The 21099-nt window shown below is 46.4% G+C and overlaps 1 protein-coding gene across 1 annotated transcript; it reads left to right on the top strand.

Annotated features, from left to right (window-relative positions):
- Positions 1-231: 231 nt before the first annotated feature.
- On the top strand, positions 232-19612 carry NPM2 (nucleophosmin/nucleoplasmin 2; the record flags this gene model as incomplete). The annotated part of the gene is made up of 8 exons (XM_079772736.1): positions 232-286; positions 372-454; positions 593-718; positions 17157-17247; positions 18268-18437; positions 18577-18611; positions 19445-19478; positions 19568-19612. 8 exons carry the CDS (start codon positions 232-234, stop codon positions 19610-19612), a joined length of 639 nt encoding a protein of 212 aa, XP_079628862.1.
- Positions 19613-21099: the final 1487 nt, after the last annotated feature.

Genomic DNA, 21099 nt, shown 5'->3' with positions numbered 1-21099 from the left:
GGGATTCGGCCGGCGTAAGAGCCCCGAGGGAGCGCTCCGAGGACGGGCCCGGGGCGCCGCGCGCCGCCAAGCAGCCACAGCGAGGCCAGCCGGGCCGGGCGAGGGGGCCCGGAGCGCACGACGCGCACTTCCCCTGCGTGCGGGGCGGGCGGCGGGTGGCTGGGTCCTGGCCGCTCTCCGGGCTGCCCTGGGCGGGCCTCACCGCAGCGCACCGCCGGCTCCCCCGGCGCCATGAACCGCAGCCGCACCAGCACCCCCGACAAGGCCGGGACAGCCATGCTTTGGGGTGAGTGCGCACGGGATGCTGGCGCGTCCGCCGGGTGAGGATGCCTGGAGGCCAGGGCCCCCCACTCCCTGCCTCTCTCTTCCAGGCTGTGAGTTAAACCAGGAGAAGCGGACCTGGACCTTCAAACCGCAGAAGGAGGGGAAGGACTGTAAGGTGTTGCTCAATACGGTGGGTGCCCCCCCCCCCCCAACCCCAAGGCGGGGAGGAGGGACTCAAACTACTAGAGAGGAGCGGGGAGTCTGATCCCTACAGATGCATCAAGGTTTCCCTCCTCTGCCCTCGGGGGACTGTGGTCCGCCCTCTCAGATTTGCCTGGGGGAGAAAGTCAAAGGGGAGATGAACCTCGTGGAGATCCTGCCCCCAGCAAGCCAGGAGGAGAAGAGGACCAAGCCCATCACCATCGCCTCGCTGCAGGCCTCTGTCCTGCCCACGGTGAGCCTTGCCGGCAGGCCCGGGACTCTGCTGCTCAGCTCACTCCGCGGGTGGGCATCCTGCCACAGCGTAGCCATGCTAGAGAGGGCATATGGCCCATGACTAACAGCCTGAACTCATCCCGGCCCCATCCCAGCCCGCCCTTTACTAGCTGCGGGGTGGTGGTTAAATAGCTTCTCTTCTAAATCACGTATTTTAACTGTTTACTGATGGTGTCAGGACACTGTTGATGACTTGCATATTGATTGTGTATCCAGAAATTCTCTTATTTCTAACAATTTATCTTGTGTTTTCTATGCAAAACATCATTGTGAATAATGGCAGTGTTTGTGTCCCTTTTTAAAATCCTACTACACTGGTTAGGGCCTCCAGTATCGTATCAGAGAAAGCGATAATGGTAGATGCCCTTGATTTCTTTCTAAAGAAATGCTTCTAACGCTTCTCCATTAAGTATGACAGGTTTGGTAGACACGTTTTGTCAGCTTCGGGAAGTCCCCATCCCGTCCTGCTCTGCGTTTAAAATTAGGTTTTCTTCTTTTTAATCAAGAGTGGTTATCAAACACTTCTATTCAAATGATCTTAGGTTCTTTTCTTTAATCTGTTGAGTGGTAAGTTATATTAATAGAATAACATTCAGCCAACTTTGCATTCCAATTTGATCATATTATAAACTGCTTGATAAACAATTTGATCGTATTATAAACTGCTAGATTTGCTTTGATAATATAGTAAGACTTTTTTAAAAAAACGTATATACTCCTAAGTGAGGTTGGCCTATAAATTCCTTATCTGGGTATCAAGGCCTGCTGGCCTCATGACCTAAGCGTGGAGTGTGCTCTTCTGTGTGGGGGGACAGTGAATATCAGACTAGGATGATCTGTCCTTGAAAATCTGGGAGACTAACCTTATAAGACTGTCCTCAAACCCCTTTTTTTCCCTCCCTCTGAGATCGCCCTAGATCTCATTCGTTCCCATGGTTTTAAAGACCATCTATACAAAGTGAATACTCTGAAATTTTTTTGTGTAAACTCAACTCTGAATATATTTAGGAGATATCTAAGAGATATCCCAAACGTAACAAATCTAAATCCAAATTCTTGATTTTTACCTATAATTTCTTTCCCTACCCAACCGGATCCTCTTCCTGGGCATAGTTCCTCAGGCAGGACAGAGCCTCCCTCTGCAACACCCCCAGTCTGACCCACCAGCAAATCCTGTTGGCCCCACCTTCCCCGATCTGACCACATCTCACCTCCCTGCTACACCTGGTCCAGGGGACCATCACTTCTCGCTCAGGTTTATTGCAGGGACTCCTCACTGGTCTCCCTGCCTTAGCCCTTGGTCCCCTATAGTCTGGTCCAGGGGTGGACAAACTACAAGGTTAAATCCAGCCCACTGCCTGTTTTTGTCAAGTTTTATTGAAACACAGCTATCCTCCTTCTCTTACATATTATCCATGGCTGTTTTCATGCAGTAACAGCAGGGTTGAGTATTCTCCACAGACTATAGGGTTTACAAACTAAAAGATTTACCATCTATAGCCCTTTCTGGAAGTTTCCCAGCCTCTGGTCTATTCTGTACACGGCTGCCGGCGAGATTCTCTTAAACGAAGTCAGGCTGTGTTGCTTCTCTGCTTAGGTCATTGGCTAACCATTTCATTGAGAATGAGATCCAAGGTCGTTTATGTTCTGGCCCTCAGCACCCTCTCTGGCCTCCACTTTCGCTGCTCTCCCCTCCCTGATCCTGCTGAAGCCACACTAGCTTCACTGACTACACCTTGAAAACTCCCAAATACCCCTCCTCGGAGTCCTAGCATTTATTGTTCCCGGGGCCAGAGCTACGCCTGTCCCCCACTTCCATCTGGTCTTTCTTCAAATGGCATCTCATCGCAGAGGTCTTTCCTGACCACAATAGCATCCCCTCGGCTTCCCAGCCCACCCTCCCTTTCCCCCCCATAGGACCCACCACTGGCATCAGTCTTCATGTGTGCGTTCTTCCTCCCTAACCATCACCTCCAGGAGAGCAAGGACTTGGCCTGTTTTGTCTGCTGCCTTATCCACACTGCCTGTCTAACAGTGCCTGGTGCACCGTAGGAACTCGATCTGTAGTGAAGGAGTGAGTGAATAAGCAAATGAACTATGTGAGACTGGTTTGTTTTTAAGTTACTGTGATTTATTTAAGTTTATGATCTACTCAGATGTTTCTATTTCTTGTTTTTAATATACTTTTATTGATTTCAGAGAGGGCGAGAGAGATAGAAACATCAATGATGAGAATCATTGATTGGCTGCCTCCTGCACGCCCCCTACTGGGGATTGAGCCTACAATCCGGGCATGAGCCCTGACCAGGAATTGAACTGTGACCTCCTGGTTCATAGGTCGACACTCAACCTCTGAGCCACATCAGCCGGGTTACTTCTTTGAGTCCGTTTTTTACCAGCTTTATTGAGATGTGATTTAGAACAAGACTCACCAATGGTAAATGTACAGCTTGATGCATTTGACAAATGTTTATACTTGTGTAACCACCACCGCATTTAAGCCTCTTTGCAGTCAATCCTTTCCACCTACCTCTGCCTCTGAGACCATTGATCTACTTTCTGTCACTATAGTTTTACCTTTTCCAGAATTTCATTTAAATGGAAGCTTGCAATGCATAGTCTCTTGTGCCCAGCTTTTTCCACCTAGCATAATGCTTTTGAGGTTTATCCATGTTGTTGATCAGATAACAATGTGCTCCTTTTTTATATCTGAGTAATATTCCAATCTATGAAAATATGCATATATATATATATATATATATATTGTTTATTCATTCACTTATTAATGCACATTTGGGTAGTTTTCAATTTTATACTATTATGAATTTAAGTGTAGGTATTTGCATGGACATATTTCCTCATTCTTCTTGAGTAAATACCTAGGAGTGGAATTGCTGTATCATGTAGCAAATGTGTGTTAAACTTTGTACAAAACTGCCAAACTATTTTCCAAATTACATTCCTACCAGCAATGTGTGAGAATTACAGTCCTCTCCATCCTCACTAATGCACGTCAATCTTAATTTTAGCTATTCAGTACCTAGATAGTGGCATCTCATTGTGATTTTGATTTTCTTAATAACTGGTGATGTTGATCATTTTTTAAAATATGTTTTCTTTTTGCAGGGGGTTGGGAAGAGGAAGAGAGAGAGAGAGAGAGAGAGAGAGAGAGAGAGAGAGAGAGAGAGAGAGAGAGTCATCGATGTGAGAGAGAAACATTGATCGGCTGCCTCCCACACGTACCCCAGCTGGGGATGAAACCTGCAACTTAGGTATGTGCCCTGACTGGGATTCGAACAAGCAACTTTTCAGTGCACAGTATGATGGCCAACTAACTGAGCCATACCAGCCAGGGCAATATTGATCATTTTTTAAATGTCTTTTGGTCATTTGTATATCTTACAGATTTCCACCCCTCCCCCCCCCCCATTATCCCCTTCCACCTGGTTCCTGCCCCACCCCAGGCCTTTACCACCCTATTGTCGTGTCCACAGGTAATGCATATCCTATATAATAAAAGCCTAATGTGCTAAGTGTCTGGTCGTCCAGTCAGCCATTCAACCAATCAAAGTGTAATATGCTAATGATACGCTAAGGCCACTCAACCACTCTCTGTGATGTGCACTGACTACCAGGGGGCAGATGCTCCAACCAATAGGTTAGCTTGCTGCTGGGTCCGGCCGATCGGGACTGAGTGAGATGGGCTGGACACGCCCTGGAACCCTCCCATGGTCCCTCCCCAGCTGGCCAATCTCCCACATCCCTCCCCGGCCTTGATCATGCACCGGTGGGGTCCCTTGGCCTGGCCTGCACCCTCTCACAATCCAGGACCCCTCGGGGGATGTTGGAGAGCCAGTTTCAGCCTGATGGCAGAACAACCAGTTGCTATGATGCGCACTGACCACCAGGGGACAGGTGCTCAATGCAGGAGCTGCCCCCTGGTGGTTAGTGCGCTCCCACAGGGCGAGCACCGCTCAGCCAGAAGCCGGGCTCAAGGCTGGCAAGCGCAGTGGCGGGGGAGCGGGCCTAAGCCATCAGTAGGACATCCTCCAAGGGCTCCGGACTGCGAGAGGGCACAGGCCGGGATGAGGGACCCCCCACCCCCCAGTGCATGAATTTCGTACACCAGGCCTCTAGTATGCTTATAAGTTCTTTGGTTAATCTCTTCCTGCCCCACCCCCCTTGTCCCCTTCCCTCTGAGATTCTTCAGTCTGTTCCATGTTCCCATGCCTCTGGTTCTATTTTATTGATCAGTTTATTTTGTTCATTAGACTCCTTCATTTATTTTGATTTTTAGATTCAATTGTTAATTGTTTTGCCAATGTTTAAATTGAGTTATTCTTATTGAGTTGTAGGAGTTCTTTATATATTTTGGAGACAAGAGATTTATAAAAAATATTTCAAATATTTTCTCCTAGTGCATGGCTTTCCTTTTCATCTTTGTAATAGTGTTTTTTGGTTTTGGTTTTGTTTTTTTAAATATATTTTTATTGATTTCAGAGAGGAAAGGAGAGGGAGGGAGAGATAGAAACATCAATAATGAGAGAGAATCATTGATTGGCTGCCTCCCACACTGGGGATCGAGCCCGCAACCCTGGGCATGTGCCCTGACGGGGAATCAAACCATGACCTCCTGGTTCATAGGTTGATGCTCAACCACTGAGCCACACTGGCTGGGCTGTAATAGTGTATTTTGAAAAGCACAAGTTTTTAATTTTGATAGTCCAATCTAACTTTTTTTCTCTTATGGTTCATCCTTTTGGTATCCTAAGAAATCATTACCTAAGGTCACAAATGTTTTCCTCTAGAAGTGCTATTGTTTTAGTTTTTATATCTAAGTCTATGATCCATTTCAAGATCATTTTTTTGGTACGGTATGAAATAAGGATAAAGGAACTCCCCCCCACCCCCCAAAATGACATCCATTGTTCTAGTACCATTTTTTGAAAAGACTATTTTAGCATTTTTGTCAAAAATCAATTGACTGCATATGACTGCATATATTTCTAATCTCTGTTCTGTTTCATTGCTTTATATGTTTACCCTGTTTTCAATAATAGAATGATTTAATTATTGTAATTTTATAATAAGTCTTAAAATAAGGTAAATTGACTATATTAATCTTCCAACTTTCTTCTTCTTTTCCAAAATTGTGTTGACAATTATAGGTGCTTAGCATTTCCATATAAATTTCAGAATAGGACTTCTTTCAAAAATCACATGCAGCACTAACCACTACTTTCTGTCTCTCTGCCGGTTCTGGACAGTTCATATAAACGAAATTATAAGATGTATGGTCTGTTATGACCAGCTCTTCTCCCCTGGCATACTGCTTTTAAGGCTCATCCACGTTGTAGCACGTATTCGTGCTTCATTTCTTTTTGTTGTCCAAGACTATTCATTGCATGGATATAGCACCTTTCACTTATCCTTTCAGCGGATGATGGACACTGGATTGCCTCAACTTTTTTTTTTTTAATATATTTTATTGATTTTTTACAGAGAGGAAGAGAGAGGGATAGAGAGTTAGAAACATCGATCAGCTGCCTCTTGCACAACCCCTACTGGGGACATGCCCGCAACCAAGGTACATGCCCTTGACCAGAATCGAACCTGGGACCCTTGAGTCCGCAGGCCGACGCTCTATCCACTGAGCCAAACCGGTTTCGGCGGATTGCCTCAACTTTTTGGCTACTCTGAGTGTTGTTACGAACATTCATGTGCAGAGTTGTTAATGAGCATATGCCTTCATCTCTCTTGAGCATATACCTGGAGTGCAATTGCTGGGTCCTATGTGGTAGTTTTATGTATAACATTTTGAGGAACTACCAGATTGTTTCTCAAAATAATCACACTGTGTACAATCCTACTGACAATGTACGAGGATTCCAACATCCTCCCCAGCACTTGTTATTGTCTGTAATCTTGATTAGTCATCTCAGTGGGTGTGACCTGGTAGCTCCGTGTGGTTTTAATTTGCATTTCCCTGATGACTAATGATGCTGTGCATCTCTTCATGTGCTTATTGGTCATTTGTTTATCTTTTTTGGAGAGCTATCTATTCAGGTCTTTATTCATCCCACACGTTTTGTCAAGTATGGTTTTCCTTTTCATTCAGTTGAAATTATTGTATAGTTTTCCTTCTTCAGCCCCTAGGGTATTTAGAAGTATGTATATTTAAAATTTTCCGAATAATAGGGATTTTCTAAGACTCTTTCATTGATTTCTAGTTTAATTCCATCATGTCTGAGAGCATGCTCTATATGATTTCAGTCTAACTTGCGCTGTGACTTGTTTTATGACCCAGAGTGTGTTATCTTGGTGAATATTTCATTTACACTTGAAGGAGGTGTGTTCTCATTTTGTTGGGTGTGTTGCTCTATAAATGTCAATTATATCGAGTTGGTTGGTTGTTTTGTTGGAGTCTTCTCTAGTCTTATTATCTGTCTAGTTGATCTATTAATTACTGAAGGAGAATGTTGAAGTCTTCAACAATAATTGCAGTTTGTCTATTTCTCTTTTCAGTTGCTAGTTTTTACTTCATGTATTTTGAAGCTCTTATTGGGCACATATACTTCTAAGGTTGCTACATTCTCTTGGTTAATTGAGCCCTTCATCATTATGAAATGCCCCTCTTTATCCCTGGTAGTTTTTGTGACGTCCACTTAATCTGATTAATATAGTCAATCTACCTCTCTTTTCATTCGTGTTTCTGTGGTATTTTTCCTGTGGTTTTTTTTTAAGAAATAAGTTTTTATTGATTTTAAAGAGAGGCAAAAGGAGAGGGAGAAAAAAAATCACAAAACAAAACATCAATCAATCCGATCGGCTGCTTCCTGCACACCCGATACTGGGGATCAAGTCCACAACCCAGGCATGTGCCCTGACTGGGAATCAAACCAGCAACCTTTTGGTGCATGGGACAATGCTCAATCAACTGAGCCACACTGGCCAGGGCTTTTTTCCTGTTTTATTATTTTGTTGTCATTTTACTTTTAACCTCTGTATCTTTATGTATAAAGTAGATTTCTTCTAGATACCATGTAATTCTTACTTTTTTATCCAAAGTGATAAACTCTGCCTTTTAATTTGAGTATTTAAATGATTAATATTTACTGTAATTATCAACTAAATTTGGTTTAAATCTATCATCTTGCTATAGTTTTTCTATTTGTTCCACCTGTGCTCCATTTTTCCTCTTTTCTGGCCTTCTTTTGGATTAACTGTTTTTTATGATTACATTTTCATTTCTCCTGTTGGCTCATACCTTATCGCCTTGTTATTTTTTAGTGGTTGCTCTAGAGTTTACAATATGCATTTTTTACTTAATTAAAATACTATTGTACCACTTTGTGTATGATGCGTCTCTTACTACAGCGTACTTTTTTCTCACTTCTCTTTCTTTGTACTATTGTAATAACTCTTGCTTCTACATGTGCTATAAATCCCTCACTACAATGTTATTGTCTTTGCTTTAAACAGTCTATATTTTAAAGAGATTAGGAATTAGAGTAAAACATTTACATATTTACTATTTCTAGTATTCTTCATTCCTTTGTGTAAATTCAAGTTTCCATTTGATATCATTTTTCTTCTGCTTGAAGGACTTAAACATCTCTTGTAATGCAGGCCTGCTTGTGATGAATTCTTTCAGCTTTTGTATATCTGAAAAGTCCTTATTTCACTTGACTTTTTTTTTTAATTCTCAGCTGACTTTTATTTTTATTGATTTCAGAGAGGAAGCGAGAGGGAGAGAGAGAGATAGAAACATCAATGATGAGAGAGAATCATTGATCAGCTGCCTCCTGCACGCCCCCTACTGGGGATTGAGCCAGCAACCCGGGCATTTACCCTTCAGTCTACAGGCTGACGCTCTATCCACTGAGCCAAACTGGCCAGGTTGAGTGTTTTAACTTTCAACATTTGAGAAACATTGCTAGATTCCTCCAAACATAGCTTGCATAATTGGCAGAAATCTATTAGCATCTTTGTCTTTACTGCTCTGTATGTAATGTCTTTTTACCTCTGGCTACTTTTAAGATTTTTATCCTTATTGTCAGTTTTGAGCAATTTGATTATGAAATGCCTTGAGGTTCATTGAGCTTCTTTGATATGGAGGCTTATTGTTTTCACCATATTTGGAAAGTTTTTGCCCGTGATTTCTTCAAATATTTTTCCTGCTCCCCCCTTCTCTCAACATCTCATTTGGGGAATCCAATTACATATATAGTTGGCTCCTTAAAATTGTCCCAAAGTCTGTTGGTACGGTTCATTTTTCTAAAAGTGTTTTTCCTCAGTGTATTTCATTTTGAATAGTCTATGTATCATTACTGCTTCTGTAGTATCTAATATGCTGTTAACCTCATCCGTGTATTTTCACTTCAGATATTGTAGTTTTCAACTCTACAAATTTTATTTGAGTCTTTCATGTCTCATTGATTTTCACTCTTACCTCTCATTTCTCTTAATTTTATTTTTCAATTACAGTTTACGTTCAACATTATTTTATATGAGTTTCAGGTGTATGCCTAGTGGTTATACAATCATATCCTTTACAAAGTAATCCCCCTGATCTTTCAAGTACCCACCTGGCACCAGACACAGTCATTAAATATTATTGACTATATTCCTTATGCTGTACCTCACATCCCCATGACTAACTTGTCTACCTGTAGTTTCTTAAACATACGGACTACAGTCATTACACTCATTTTAATCTTACTGTCTATTAATTCTACCATTTGCATCATTTTGATTGAATTTTTTTTTCTTCATTATGAGTGGTGGCTTCCTGGTTCTTTGTGTGTCTGGTAAATTTTAATTGGATGCTGGACACGAATTCTACCTTGTTGAATTTTACCTGTAGTTTTTATTCTGGGATGCAGTCAGGTTACTTAAATGCCATTTGATTCTTTTGTGCCTTGTTTTTAAGCTTTGTTTGGTGGGACTGAAGCTGTGTGTAGTTTGGTTAATTCCCCCACATACCCACTACTGGGGCAAGACCCTTCTCAGTGCCCAGCAGGTGGCCCAGCAGTTATGTGATGTCCCACTCCAGCTGTTAGAAACGGGCTCCCTCTCGGACTCTGTGCGAACTCTCCCCCCAGCCTCGCGTGGTGTCCTCACAGGCAGGTGCTGATCGCCTCTGGCCTGAATGCTCCAGGGGGGGTTTTCTCCAGGTCCCCGGAGTCACCGGCGTTCTGTCTTTGCAGCTCCCTCCTCCTGCATTCTCCTCCGGGAACCCTGGGTGCCTTGGCTTCCCTGGGATCCCACTTCCATTTTCTCATTTCAGGGAGCTCACTGGGCTCGGCCTGTGTCCCCCGTCCCTGCACTGACCAGGAAGGAATTTGGACAACCATAGGTCTCATCTCGTTTGTGCCCATCTCTCAGGGAATCTTCCTTGACTAATGTCTAATGATTTGAGAGCCATTTTTCCTCTACTAAGTTTGGATTTTTAAAAATATATATTTTATTGATTTTTTTTTACAGAGAGGAAGGAAGAGGGAGAGGGATAGAGAGTTAGAAACATCGATGAGAGAGAAACATCGACCAGCTGCCTCCTGCACACTCCCTACTGGGGATGTGCCCGCAACCAAGGTGCATGTCCTTGACCGGAATCGAACCTGGGACCCTTCAGTCTGTAGGTTGAAGCTCTATCCACTGAACCAAACCAGTTAGGGCTGGATTTTTAAAAAATATATATTTCTTTATTGATGTCAGAGAGGAATAGAGAGATAGAAACATCAATGATGAGAGAGAATCACTGATCAGCTGCCTCCTGCACACCTCCTACTGGGGATCGAGCCCACAACCTGGGCATGTGCCCTTGGCCGGAATTGAACCCGGGACGCTGCAGTCCGAAGGCCGACACTCCATCCACTGAGCCAAACCGGCTAGGGCTGTTTGGACTTTTTTAGTCATTTCAAGTTGGAAAGTAAATTCAGTCCCTGTTTCTTACTTGGCCTAAATCAAATGTCTCCTCTGAGTCATTTGATCACTTATTTTTTTCAAAATATTGTTTTATGTTATTTGCTGAGAATATTGTTAATCACAACTATGTCTGCTATTATATCTCTCTGTTTTGAATTCCCAGTATTGTTTATCATCTTTTCTTTCCCCTGCTCCCTTAATTTCAGTCACTGGAGTTAGTCTATTTTTCCCCACAAAGAACTAGCTTTTGGTTTCATCGATGTTCCTATTACTTCCTTATTTTCTATTTTATTAATTTCTCTTGTTATCTGATATTTTCTGACCTCTTTCTCTTTTTAAAAAATTATTGTTGAAAGTATAATATATGTCCCATTTTCCCCCCATTCACCCCCACCTTCACCACCCCATTGTCTGTGTCCATGGGTTATGCATATATGCATATATGCATATAAGGTCCTTGGTTGATTACTGCCTTCCCACCCACCCTTCCCCACCTTCCCTCTGAGGTTCCTTACTCTGTTCCATGTCTCTGGATCTATTCTGTTCATCAGTTTACTTTATTACTTAGATCACATGAGTGAGATCATGTGATATTTGTCTTTCTCTGACTCTTATTTCACTTAACATGATACTCTCCAGGTCCCTCCATGCTGTCTCAAAGGGTAAGAGATCCTTCTTTTTTACTGCTGCATAGTATTCCATGGTATAAACGTACCACCGCTTTTTTATCCACTCATTTACTGATGGGCACTTGGGCTGTTTCCAGATTTTAGCTATTATAAATTGTACTGCTATGTCTGTTCCTTATTTTTTTTTTTTACTTCCTCATTTAGATACTTAGCCCACTCATGTTCTAGCTTATTTTTTTTCCAAATAAGTTTTATTTTATTTACTTTGACTACTATAAATTTCCCTCTAAGGATGTCTTTAGCTGCATCCCTCAATTTGCAGGTTGAGTTATCACTCTTCTTCTCTATGTAATTGCAACAGAAAATGTGGTCCTTATAAATATCAATCCTTTGGTATTTGATGAGCCTTGAGTTGTGGCCTACTGTATGATAGCTTTATAGGATTCTATGTGAGTCCATTAAATCAAGTTTATTAATTTTGTTCAAATCTATATAATTTTTTGTCTCCCTTATCTATCAATTACCAAAAAACAATGTGTTAAAATTACCTATTATGATCATGGTTTTTCAGTGGGTTCTTATAATTTTATTGTTTGCTTTATTCATGATTTAATTGAATTTTTATAGATAATTATAGATTCACTTTCAGCTGTAAGAAATAATACAGAGATCACTGTACATTTCGCCCATTTTTCCCCAATGGTAACATTTTGCAAAACTATAATATAATATAATATGGAAACCAGAATATTGACACTGATACAATCTAGAGCTCTTGTTTATACAATTTTATCACCGAAGTTCATATATCCACCACCACAGTAAGATAAGCAATTTAGACACCATAGGGATCCCTCATGTACTACACCCACCTCCCTCCTATCATCCTCCTCCCTCCCAAACCCTAGCAACTACCAGTCTGTCTTCACTTTCTAAAATTTGGTTGTAGAAATAGACTCATACACATATAACCTTTCTGGAACTGACTCTTTTTCACTCAGCATAATTCTCTGGAAATTCACCCAAGTGACTGTGTGTGTTTTGTTTGTTTGTTTGTTTGTTTGTTTGTTTTTACTGTTGAATAGTATTCCACGGTATAGATATATCACAGTTCAATCGTTCATCTGTGGGAAAACTGGGTGGATTCCAGTTTGGAACTATCTACACTAATAAAAGAGTAAGATGCAAATTGACCATACCTTCATGACACCCACCAGCTGATCAGGAGTTGGTATGCAAATTAACCCAACAAAGATGGTGGGTTAATTTGCATACACAGGTGCTGAGCGGCCAGGGGTGGGATGGGACGCTTGTGTCATCACCATGGTGACGACGCAGGCATTCCACACCACCCCAGCTGCTCCAGGCCTCTAGGCAGTGTGGGATGGCAGAAAGGTGGCTCCGGCCAGAGCGAAGGCGGCGCTGGCAGCCAGGGGAAGGAAGGCCCATTCTTGCATGAATCTTCGCGCATCGGGCCTCTAGTTATGAATAAAGCTGCTATGATAATTTGTGTAAAGATTTTTGTGTAAGCGTAGGTTTTAATTTCTCTGGAATAAATGCCGAGGAGTGCAATTGCTGGGTCGTATGGTAACTGCATGCTTAGTTTCTTAAACTGCCACACTGTTTTCTAAAGTGACTGTACCGTTTTACATTTCCACCAGCAATGCATGAGTGGTCAAGAGTCTCTGCATTCTCAGTGACATTTCTTGTTGTCACTTTTTCTTATTTTAGCCATTCTGCTAAAATAAGTGTAGTGACATCTCATGGTGCCTTTAATTTGTATTTCCTAGTGACTGATGAGGTTAAACATTTTCTTCATGTGTTTATTTGCCATCTGAATATTCAGAAAATTGTCTGTTCATGGCTTTGGCACATTTTCTAATTGGATTGTCTGCTTTATTGCTGTGGAGTTTTGCTAATTTTTTAGTATTGCTGTTGAGTTTTGCTAATTCTTTAGTATTCTTGGCACGATTCCTTTGTTAAATATATGGTTCGCAAATATTTTCTCCCCAGTCTGACTTGTCTTTTCATCCTCTTCACATGAGCTGCTACAGACCAAAAGTTTTTCATTTTGATGAGTTCCATTTTATCAATGTTTTCTTTTATGACTTTTGGTGTTATGTCTAAAAACTCTTTGCCTAGACTGAGGTAAAAAAGATGTTCTAATTTTTTTGTCTATAAGTCTCACATGTATGTTTTACATTTAAGTCTGAGATCCATTTTGAGTTCGGTGTTGTATATGCTGTGTGCTTCAGGTCAAGGTTGATTTTCTTTGCCTTCCGACGTCCAATTGCTCGAGCACCATTTGTTGAAAAAGTTGTCCTTCCTCCACTTAACTGATTTTGCACCTTTGTCAAAAATCAGTTGCACATATTTGTGTGGGTCTATTTCTAGGTCTTCTGTTCCACTGATCCCTGGGTATCTCCCCAAATTCACACTGTCTTGATCACTGAAGCTATAGTTTTATGTATATTTATACTGTGCTGTTGGTACATATAACTTTCAGAATTATCTTCCTTATAAGCTAACTAGAGGCCCAGTGCACAAATTCATGCATGGGTGGGGTCCCTCGGCCTGGTGGTCCCTCAGCCTGGCCAGCAATTGGGGCCGATCGGGGCCGATCTCACCCAGTCCTGATTGGGGCTTCCTAGTGTGGGGTGGGGTGGGGGACACTGCAGGAGGTTGGCTGGCTACGGGGAAGGACTGTGGGAGGTTGGCTGTCTGTAAGAGGTTAGCTGTGGGAGCACACTGACCACCAGGGGGCAGCTCCTGCATTGAACATCTTCCCCCTGGTGGTCAGTGCGTGTAATGGCTACCGGCTGGTGGTCCGGTCGTAATGGTTGCTTAGACTGTCTCCTGCACACCCCACACTGGGGATTGAGCCCGCAACCCAGGCATGTGCCCTAGAACTGGAATCGAACCTGGGACCCTTCAGTCTGCAGGCTGACACTCTATTCACTGAGCCAAACCAGCTAGGGGTTGGTGGTTTTCACTTTAAATATTGACTCCATTCTCTCCAGCCCTTTAGATGCATATTGGGTCTTCTTGTCCTGTCCTCTGTGTCTCAGCTTCTCTTTCAGACTTTTTTAGTCTGTCTCTCTGTGATGCATTCTGGGTAATTTCTTCACAGCTGTTTCCCAGTTTACCTTCTCGCTTCAGCTGGCTTATTCTGCTTTTTAAACATTTGTTCAGTTTATTTCAATGCTTATATTTTTTCATGTATAGAAACTGCATTTGGTTATTTTTTTTATTTTTCACAATATATTGTCATTAGGTTTCTGATTCCTGCTTTTATATTTATTTGGTTTCCATCAGCCTTACTTCCTAGAAGTCTGGATTGTTATTCTCCTACCTCAGGCCCCTGCTTGTGCTCGTGTGCAATCATTTTGTTTCCTTCTGCTGATGCAGGATTGCTTCTTGTATGGCTTGAAAATTTATTTATTTATTTTTAAAGAAGGTGCTTTCTTTTTTTTTTTTAATGTTTTATTATTTTTTTTAGAGAGGAATGGAGAGGGAGAGAAACAGAAGCATTGATAGTCTGCCTCCTGCATGCCCCCTACTGGGGATCCACCCACAACCCGGGCCTGTGCCCTGACCCGAAATCCAACCACAGACCTTTCAGTGCACAGGAGGGCAATCGATGCTCAACCAACTGAGCCACACTGGCCAGGGCTGATTTGTAATTTTAGACGGCGAATTATCTTCAGGGTTTTGTTTTCTCTAAAAAATTCTGTGTAAAAAGAATGGAAAGCGGTTTTGTGTTTGCGTCTGCCATTTATCCCAGGAACATCACAAGCCTGGGATTTTAGGTGAGTTTCTCAGCTTGGCTGTCCGCACCAGGCAAATCCAGACTGCAGACTAGCGACAGGTGCATCCTGGGATATTACTCTATCCCAGCCAACATTTTCTTGTTGCCTTTCTGTGGTGGTGTGTAGTTTCTTGTTCTTTTCTTTCTTTTTTTTTTTAACTGAAGTTTAATAACATGCATATCTCCTATATACCTGGGAGAGACCCAGAAAAATTGAGTAACTCTCCAAAATGGCCCAAGCCACACCATTTTTCAAATTTAAATTTTATTTTTTAATTATAGTTGATATTTAAGATTTTTTTTTCATTTCAATTTATATCGTGTAGTGGTTAGACAATCCTATACTTTACAAAGTGGTTCCTGTGACATTCCAAGTACCCACCTGGCACCATACGTAGTTATTACATCACTAGAGGCCCAGTGCACGAAATCCGTGCACTAGGGGGTCCCTCAGCCCGGCCTGCGCCCTCTTGCAATCTGGGAGCCCTCAGGGGATGCCTGACTGACAGCTAAGCAGGCCTAAGCCAGCAGTCGGACATCCTTAGTGTTACTGAGGTGGCAGGAGAGGCTCCTGCCACCATCGCTGTGCTCGCCAGTTGTGAGCCCAGCTTCTGGCTGAGCAGCACTCCTACTGTGGGAGTGCACTGACCACCAGGGGGCAGCTCCTGCATTGAGCGTCTGCGCCCTGGTGGTCAGTGCGTGTCATAGCAACCGGTTGTTCCGCCGTTCAGTCGATTTGCATATTAGCCTTTTATTATATAGGATTATTGACTCTAGTCCCTATGCTGTACTTTACACCCTCACGACTATTTTGTGACTACCAATTTGTGCTTCTTAATCCCGTCACCTTTTTCTGGTGGTGTGTAGTTCCTAGCTGTTGGTTTGGGGTTCTTTAGTCCCCTCCCCTCGAGCCTCACACTGGGGCTTTTTACTGAGATGCAGCCCTTCAAGGGTGCTGGCCTCCGTACAGTGGGCCCCCGTCCGCGCACGCGTGTTATCTCACGTGTATTTTCTTCAGCTGCTGCAGCAGCGTCTCACACAGGCTGCCTCACGTCCGATGCCTGGGGACCCTCCTTTCTTCTTATATTCAGCCACGCAGAGAGAGCATGGGGTTACATTTCACCCAGCCTTTCTAGGTGTTTGTGCTGCAGAGTTTGGTTTTGCTTATTTGCTCCCTGACTGAACCAGAAACTCTAAGTGAATCGCTCTCGGCCTCAATTTCCTCTGTAAAGTAACGGCACCTCCTCCATGGGTGTGGAGTAAAGGAGATTCAATGCTGCCTGTGGGCCTGCCACTTGGTAGAAACTTTGGAATGTCTGGAAAAATATTTTTTTAAAATATGCAGTACTACCCACTGAAAATTATGATTAGCGCTTTAATCTTTTCCAACCTTTATTCATATGCATATTCCCACGTTACTTATAAGACAAAAGTCCCACTGCACATGCAGATTTGTATCTGCTTGCTCATCTGACCCGTGCGGAGTCCATGTGGGATCAGGGTGCAGCATGGTCAGGTCCTAGGAATGGCTCTTCCCAGCTTCTACACGGTGCCTCCTCTGTCCCACCTGGGCCGGGGGGATGGGGGGGTGGGAGGGCGAGGGGAGGCGGGAGGCGCGGTGGGGGGGGAGCTCTTTAGTCTTATCTTAAAGGGACACTAATCCCATGATGACTCTCATGACCCCATCTCACCCTAATCACCTCCCAAAGACCTCATCCCCAGATACCATCACATTGGGGTTCGGGCTTCACCGTATGACTTTGGGAGACACAGTTTAGTCTGTAGCCGTAAGCTTTCTCTGCTAACAGCTGCCCCTGAGGTTGGAAGCTCACCTGTGGTCTTAGCAAGAATTGGTCAGATCAGCATTCTTCTCCGCCAGAGTCCACCTCGACAGAAAGGTGGAGGGGCCGACTGTCCGTGGTTGGGGTTTGGGGGCTAAGCTGAGTGTTTCTGCAGGAGGCCAGCCCCCAGCCTGGTGGCGCCCGAGCGACCCTGTCTTCTCTGCTCTTGCCCCCACATCCCTCCGCCTGCAGGTCACGATGGACCTGGAGCTCTCTCCTCCAGTCACTTTCCAGCTCCGGGCTGGCTCGGGACCCGTGTTCCTCAGTGGCCAGGAATTCTATGGTGAGTCTGAGCTCGGACCTGGGGAAGGTCTGAGGGTGCACAGGGCCAAGCACATCATAAACACCCCAACACTGGGAGCTCTTGAGTGATTCGAGAAAATCCCCAAAGGCAGCACGGTGGCCGTAGCCTGGGCGGCAGGGCCACAGGCACGGTTCTGCCCCCAGGTCTTCACCTCGCTCACCGTCCCCGTGCCGCAGCCCCTCGCCTGGAACACGAGCGAAGGAGTGTACTTGGTTTCATCTTCAAAGAGGAGCTGTGAGGAATGAAGGGGGTGTTCAGGAAAGGCAGTTCGCATGGTGCCCAGTACTGGCACGCACTTACGGTGTGAGCGTAGCCCGGCCAGAGTGGCTCAGTGTTTGAGGGTCAGCCTGTGTGCCAGGAGGTCGCCATCAGATTCCCACGATTCGAGGATGGTGTCCATCCCCAGAAGGGGGCGCTCAGGAGGCAGCCCATCCATGATTCTCTCTTATCGTTGATGTTTCCATCTCTCTCTCCCTCTCCCTTCTTCTTTGAAATCAATAAAAAGACATATTTTTAAATGTTAACTCAAAGTGAAGTAGTAGTCACATGGCCAGCAGGTCGCTGTGCTGTTGACTCTTGCCATAGCCTCTCACTGGCCTCTTCTCTGTCCAGCTGTGCCTCTGTCCTCGGGGTGCTCTCCTGTCCCCAAACCCCGGCAGCGTCCACTTCCCTGCGGATAAGGCCTGAAGTCCTTAGCTGCTGCTCCGGTTCCTCCCCCCCTTCCCCCACCTCCCCTCACACACTCCTTCCCTGGTGAATCCTACCCCCCACCCCCGCCCCGCCCCTCCCTGCCCCCAGGCAGAGCCCAGCTTGCCCTTCCCTGTCTCCTGTCTCATTCTACCACCCTCTGATGGGCCCTCTGAGCTGTCCAGGCCGCTCTCCCCCCATCTTCTCGCCTCCACTCCGTCAGGGAGGCCAGGAGAGCTTCCCAGGGTGGGCAGGCAGACACGTGCACTCCTGCGGGGACTCCCCCAGGCACCTCTCCTCTCCCATGTGCAGACATTCCTGACCTCTCCTGGGAGGAGGAGGAGGAGGAGGAGGAGGATCAGCAGTCAGAGGAAGAAGATGACGACGATGACGATGATGAAGATGAAGACATTTCCATAGAGGACTCCCCCATCAAACAAGGCAAGAGGCTGGCGTCCCAGAAGCAGGCCAGCGTGGCCAAGGTGAGGGAAGGGACCCTGGCCAGGCCCCCGGGGCTGAGGGTGCAGGAGGTGGGGGCCCAGGGTGGCCTGCCAGGGGCGCAGCGGGGTCTGCTCAGGCCCTCACCCTAACCATCCAATGACGCTTGTGTTTGGTTCCCAGAAAAAGAAAGTGGAAAAAGGAGAGGAGGCGGTCAGGTAATTCTTTCCATCTCTTAACTTGGCCGAACCCTTTGGGCGAAGCATTCAGTGCTAGGAAGGGCATCTGTGCCTGGTGTGCGCACGCGTGTGCCTGTGTATGGGTACCAGGGTACACGGCGTCTTGCCGCAGTAGGTTGGCACGACCTTTTTGAGAAGCAGGAAACCGTGCTTATAATCTGACCTAATTCCCCTTGTGGCAATGCCTGTCCAAGGGTCCCGTCCAGAGTACCGGGAGCACTGTGTGCGCTGAGAACCCCCCGCTGATGACTGAACCACGAGTGGGAGCGGAGCGTGCTGCGTGCGGCCGGCAGCACGGGTTCCACTGCGGAGCGTTTGCCCAGTGGCTGCTGCCTGTGCCTATGAAGATCGCAACCCGGGACGTGTTGATAGAACTAACAAGAGCAGGATATTAAATCGTTTTCATTTTATTGCCCATACTAGTATGTTTAGGAGGAAAAAAAAAACCCGGGAGGAAATACACCAAAATGTTAATGTTGGTGGGAGGGAAACAACATAAGTAATTTATTCTGTTCTTTATTTGCTATTTTGTGCTACATGATTACTTTTATAATGAAAAGGACATGTTTGTAGTAAATACAAGAAAGAGAGCAGATGGAAGCCTACGAAAAAGCATCTTTGTTAAAAAAATAAATAAAAAGGGGATCAGAGTGGCCCCTGGCAGGTGGCAGGTGGAGAGGAGAATTCCAGGCACAGCCCCTGCCTCCTGCTCAGCAGAGTGGGCACTGGGAGGGCTGGGCTAGGGCACAGGCTGAGCTCGCTCTCTCTCACCCACCTCCTGCTCCTCACACCCCCCCCCCCCCCCATTGCAGATCCAGTCTTAAAGGCAAGAGCCCTGTGAACAAGGTGAGTGCATAAGAAGGGCTGGTCCTCCTGGGGCGTGTGGTGGTCTCTGGGACGGCGCCAGGACCTGGAGCCCTGCCCTCTCTCCATAGGCCAGATACACACCCAAGGGGAAAAAGCCGGTGCCCAAGAAATGAGAAGCCAGGAGTGCATGCCACCGTGATCGGGGAGGGCCTGCCAGGCCACCGTGCACAGTGGGCCTTCCTGGGGTGCACCTTGGACCTTCCTGGGATGCACCGTGGGCCCAGGGAATATCCCTCCCGGCCCTCAACCTGAGTCTGAATGTGATGGAGCTGTTGGGGGGGGGGGGCAACACAAGAGCCCCTCACCCCAACTCTCCGGATTCAGCAGGACCTGGAGGGAAGAGCCCCAACCTCAGGGACACAATAAAGTTTGCTTTGCCAAGACCTTGTGTCTGCGTCTCTTCCAAGGAGCCCTGCTTGCTGCCGGCTGCAGTGAGCCCTTGTGCCCAGCAGAGGGCGGCGTGTGCCACCACATCCGCCCTGGGCGCCAGGCCCTGCCAGCTCTGCTCCGTCATCTCCCTCTTTTCCTGGCACCTCTCACCGCCCGTCTTTGGGGGAAGAAGCCAGTGTCTCAACCCCTTACCCAGCTTTGACCTCTGCCCCTGGGCTGAGGGTGGGAGCCAGCACGGCTGTGGGTCCTCCTGCGCCCACACTCCCTTCGGGCAGGCCCCGTTTTCTGGGGACAGAACTGCCCGCGGCTCCTGGCATGAGGCGGCTCGGGAAGGGCCAGCCGGTGGGACCAGCCCGAGGGTGTGCATCCGTGGGGACCTCGGGGCACAAGCTGGTGCTGTTCTCCCAGGCGTGTGTCCTGCTCAGGGCGAGCGCCTGCTCACTTGTGGGAGGGTCTGTGCTGGGCAGGAGCCCAGAGGCCCGCACCTTCGAGGAAACCCTCCCAGGAAGAGCCGGTGGGCTTCAGGGCAGCTGTCCAGTGTCTCCTACGGGAGGTGGACAGGTGAGCACTGTCAGCTTCGATGCTAGGCTCCCCGGGCAGCTCTCCGAGCTGAGACCGACGGGGGATTGCCAAGGGGTGAGTGACCCTGCGTGGCTCTGGCCTCCTGCCCTCTCCCAGGCCTGCAGAGCCACTTGGCAGCTGGTTCATCCATGGCGACAGGCAGATGGCCCCCGACTCGGGTTATACTTGTAGGGCCCCTGCTGGGCTGCCCCCTGCCCCTCCCGGCACCTCCGCTGGCCAGGCCTGCCGTGGGCTGATGGGGAGCCGGCCCCGCCGTCTCCCAGGACCCCCAGGTCTGGGTCCCAGAGGAGGGCTTTGGACACCTGCACAGAAGGCCTCCCACCGGCTCTGCCCTTCTCCTGAGGAGGCAGAGGGCGGGCTGGCCTTCCTGCTGCCTGCAGCCTACACCCCACGGGCTGATGGGAGCACCGGCCCCCACATGAGAACGCGGCCGTGGACCTCAGGTCAATCAGAATGAAAAGGCACAACAGTTCGGGTCCGGCTCCAGGTGGGCAGCTGGCATTTTCTATGGCTCCCTGCCCGGGGGACGCCGGGCAGACAAGACAAAGTCCTCGCCTTCAAGTACCCTAAGGCCCAGTGGGAACAAAAGCCAACAACAGAGCATCACCCATGGGCACAGCCAGCAGGG

Source organism: Cnephaeus nilssonii (assembly GCF_951640355.1).
Source record: "Cnephaeus nilssonii genome assembly, chromosome: 5".
NCBI lineage: Eukaryota > Metazoa > Chordata > Mammalia > Chiroptera > Vespertilionidae > Cnephaeus > Cnephaeus nilssonii.
This window is presented reverse-complemented; position numbering and strand designations above follow the sequence as displayed.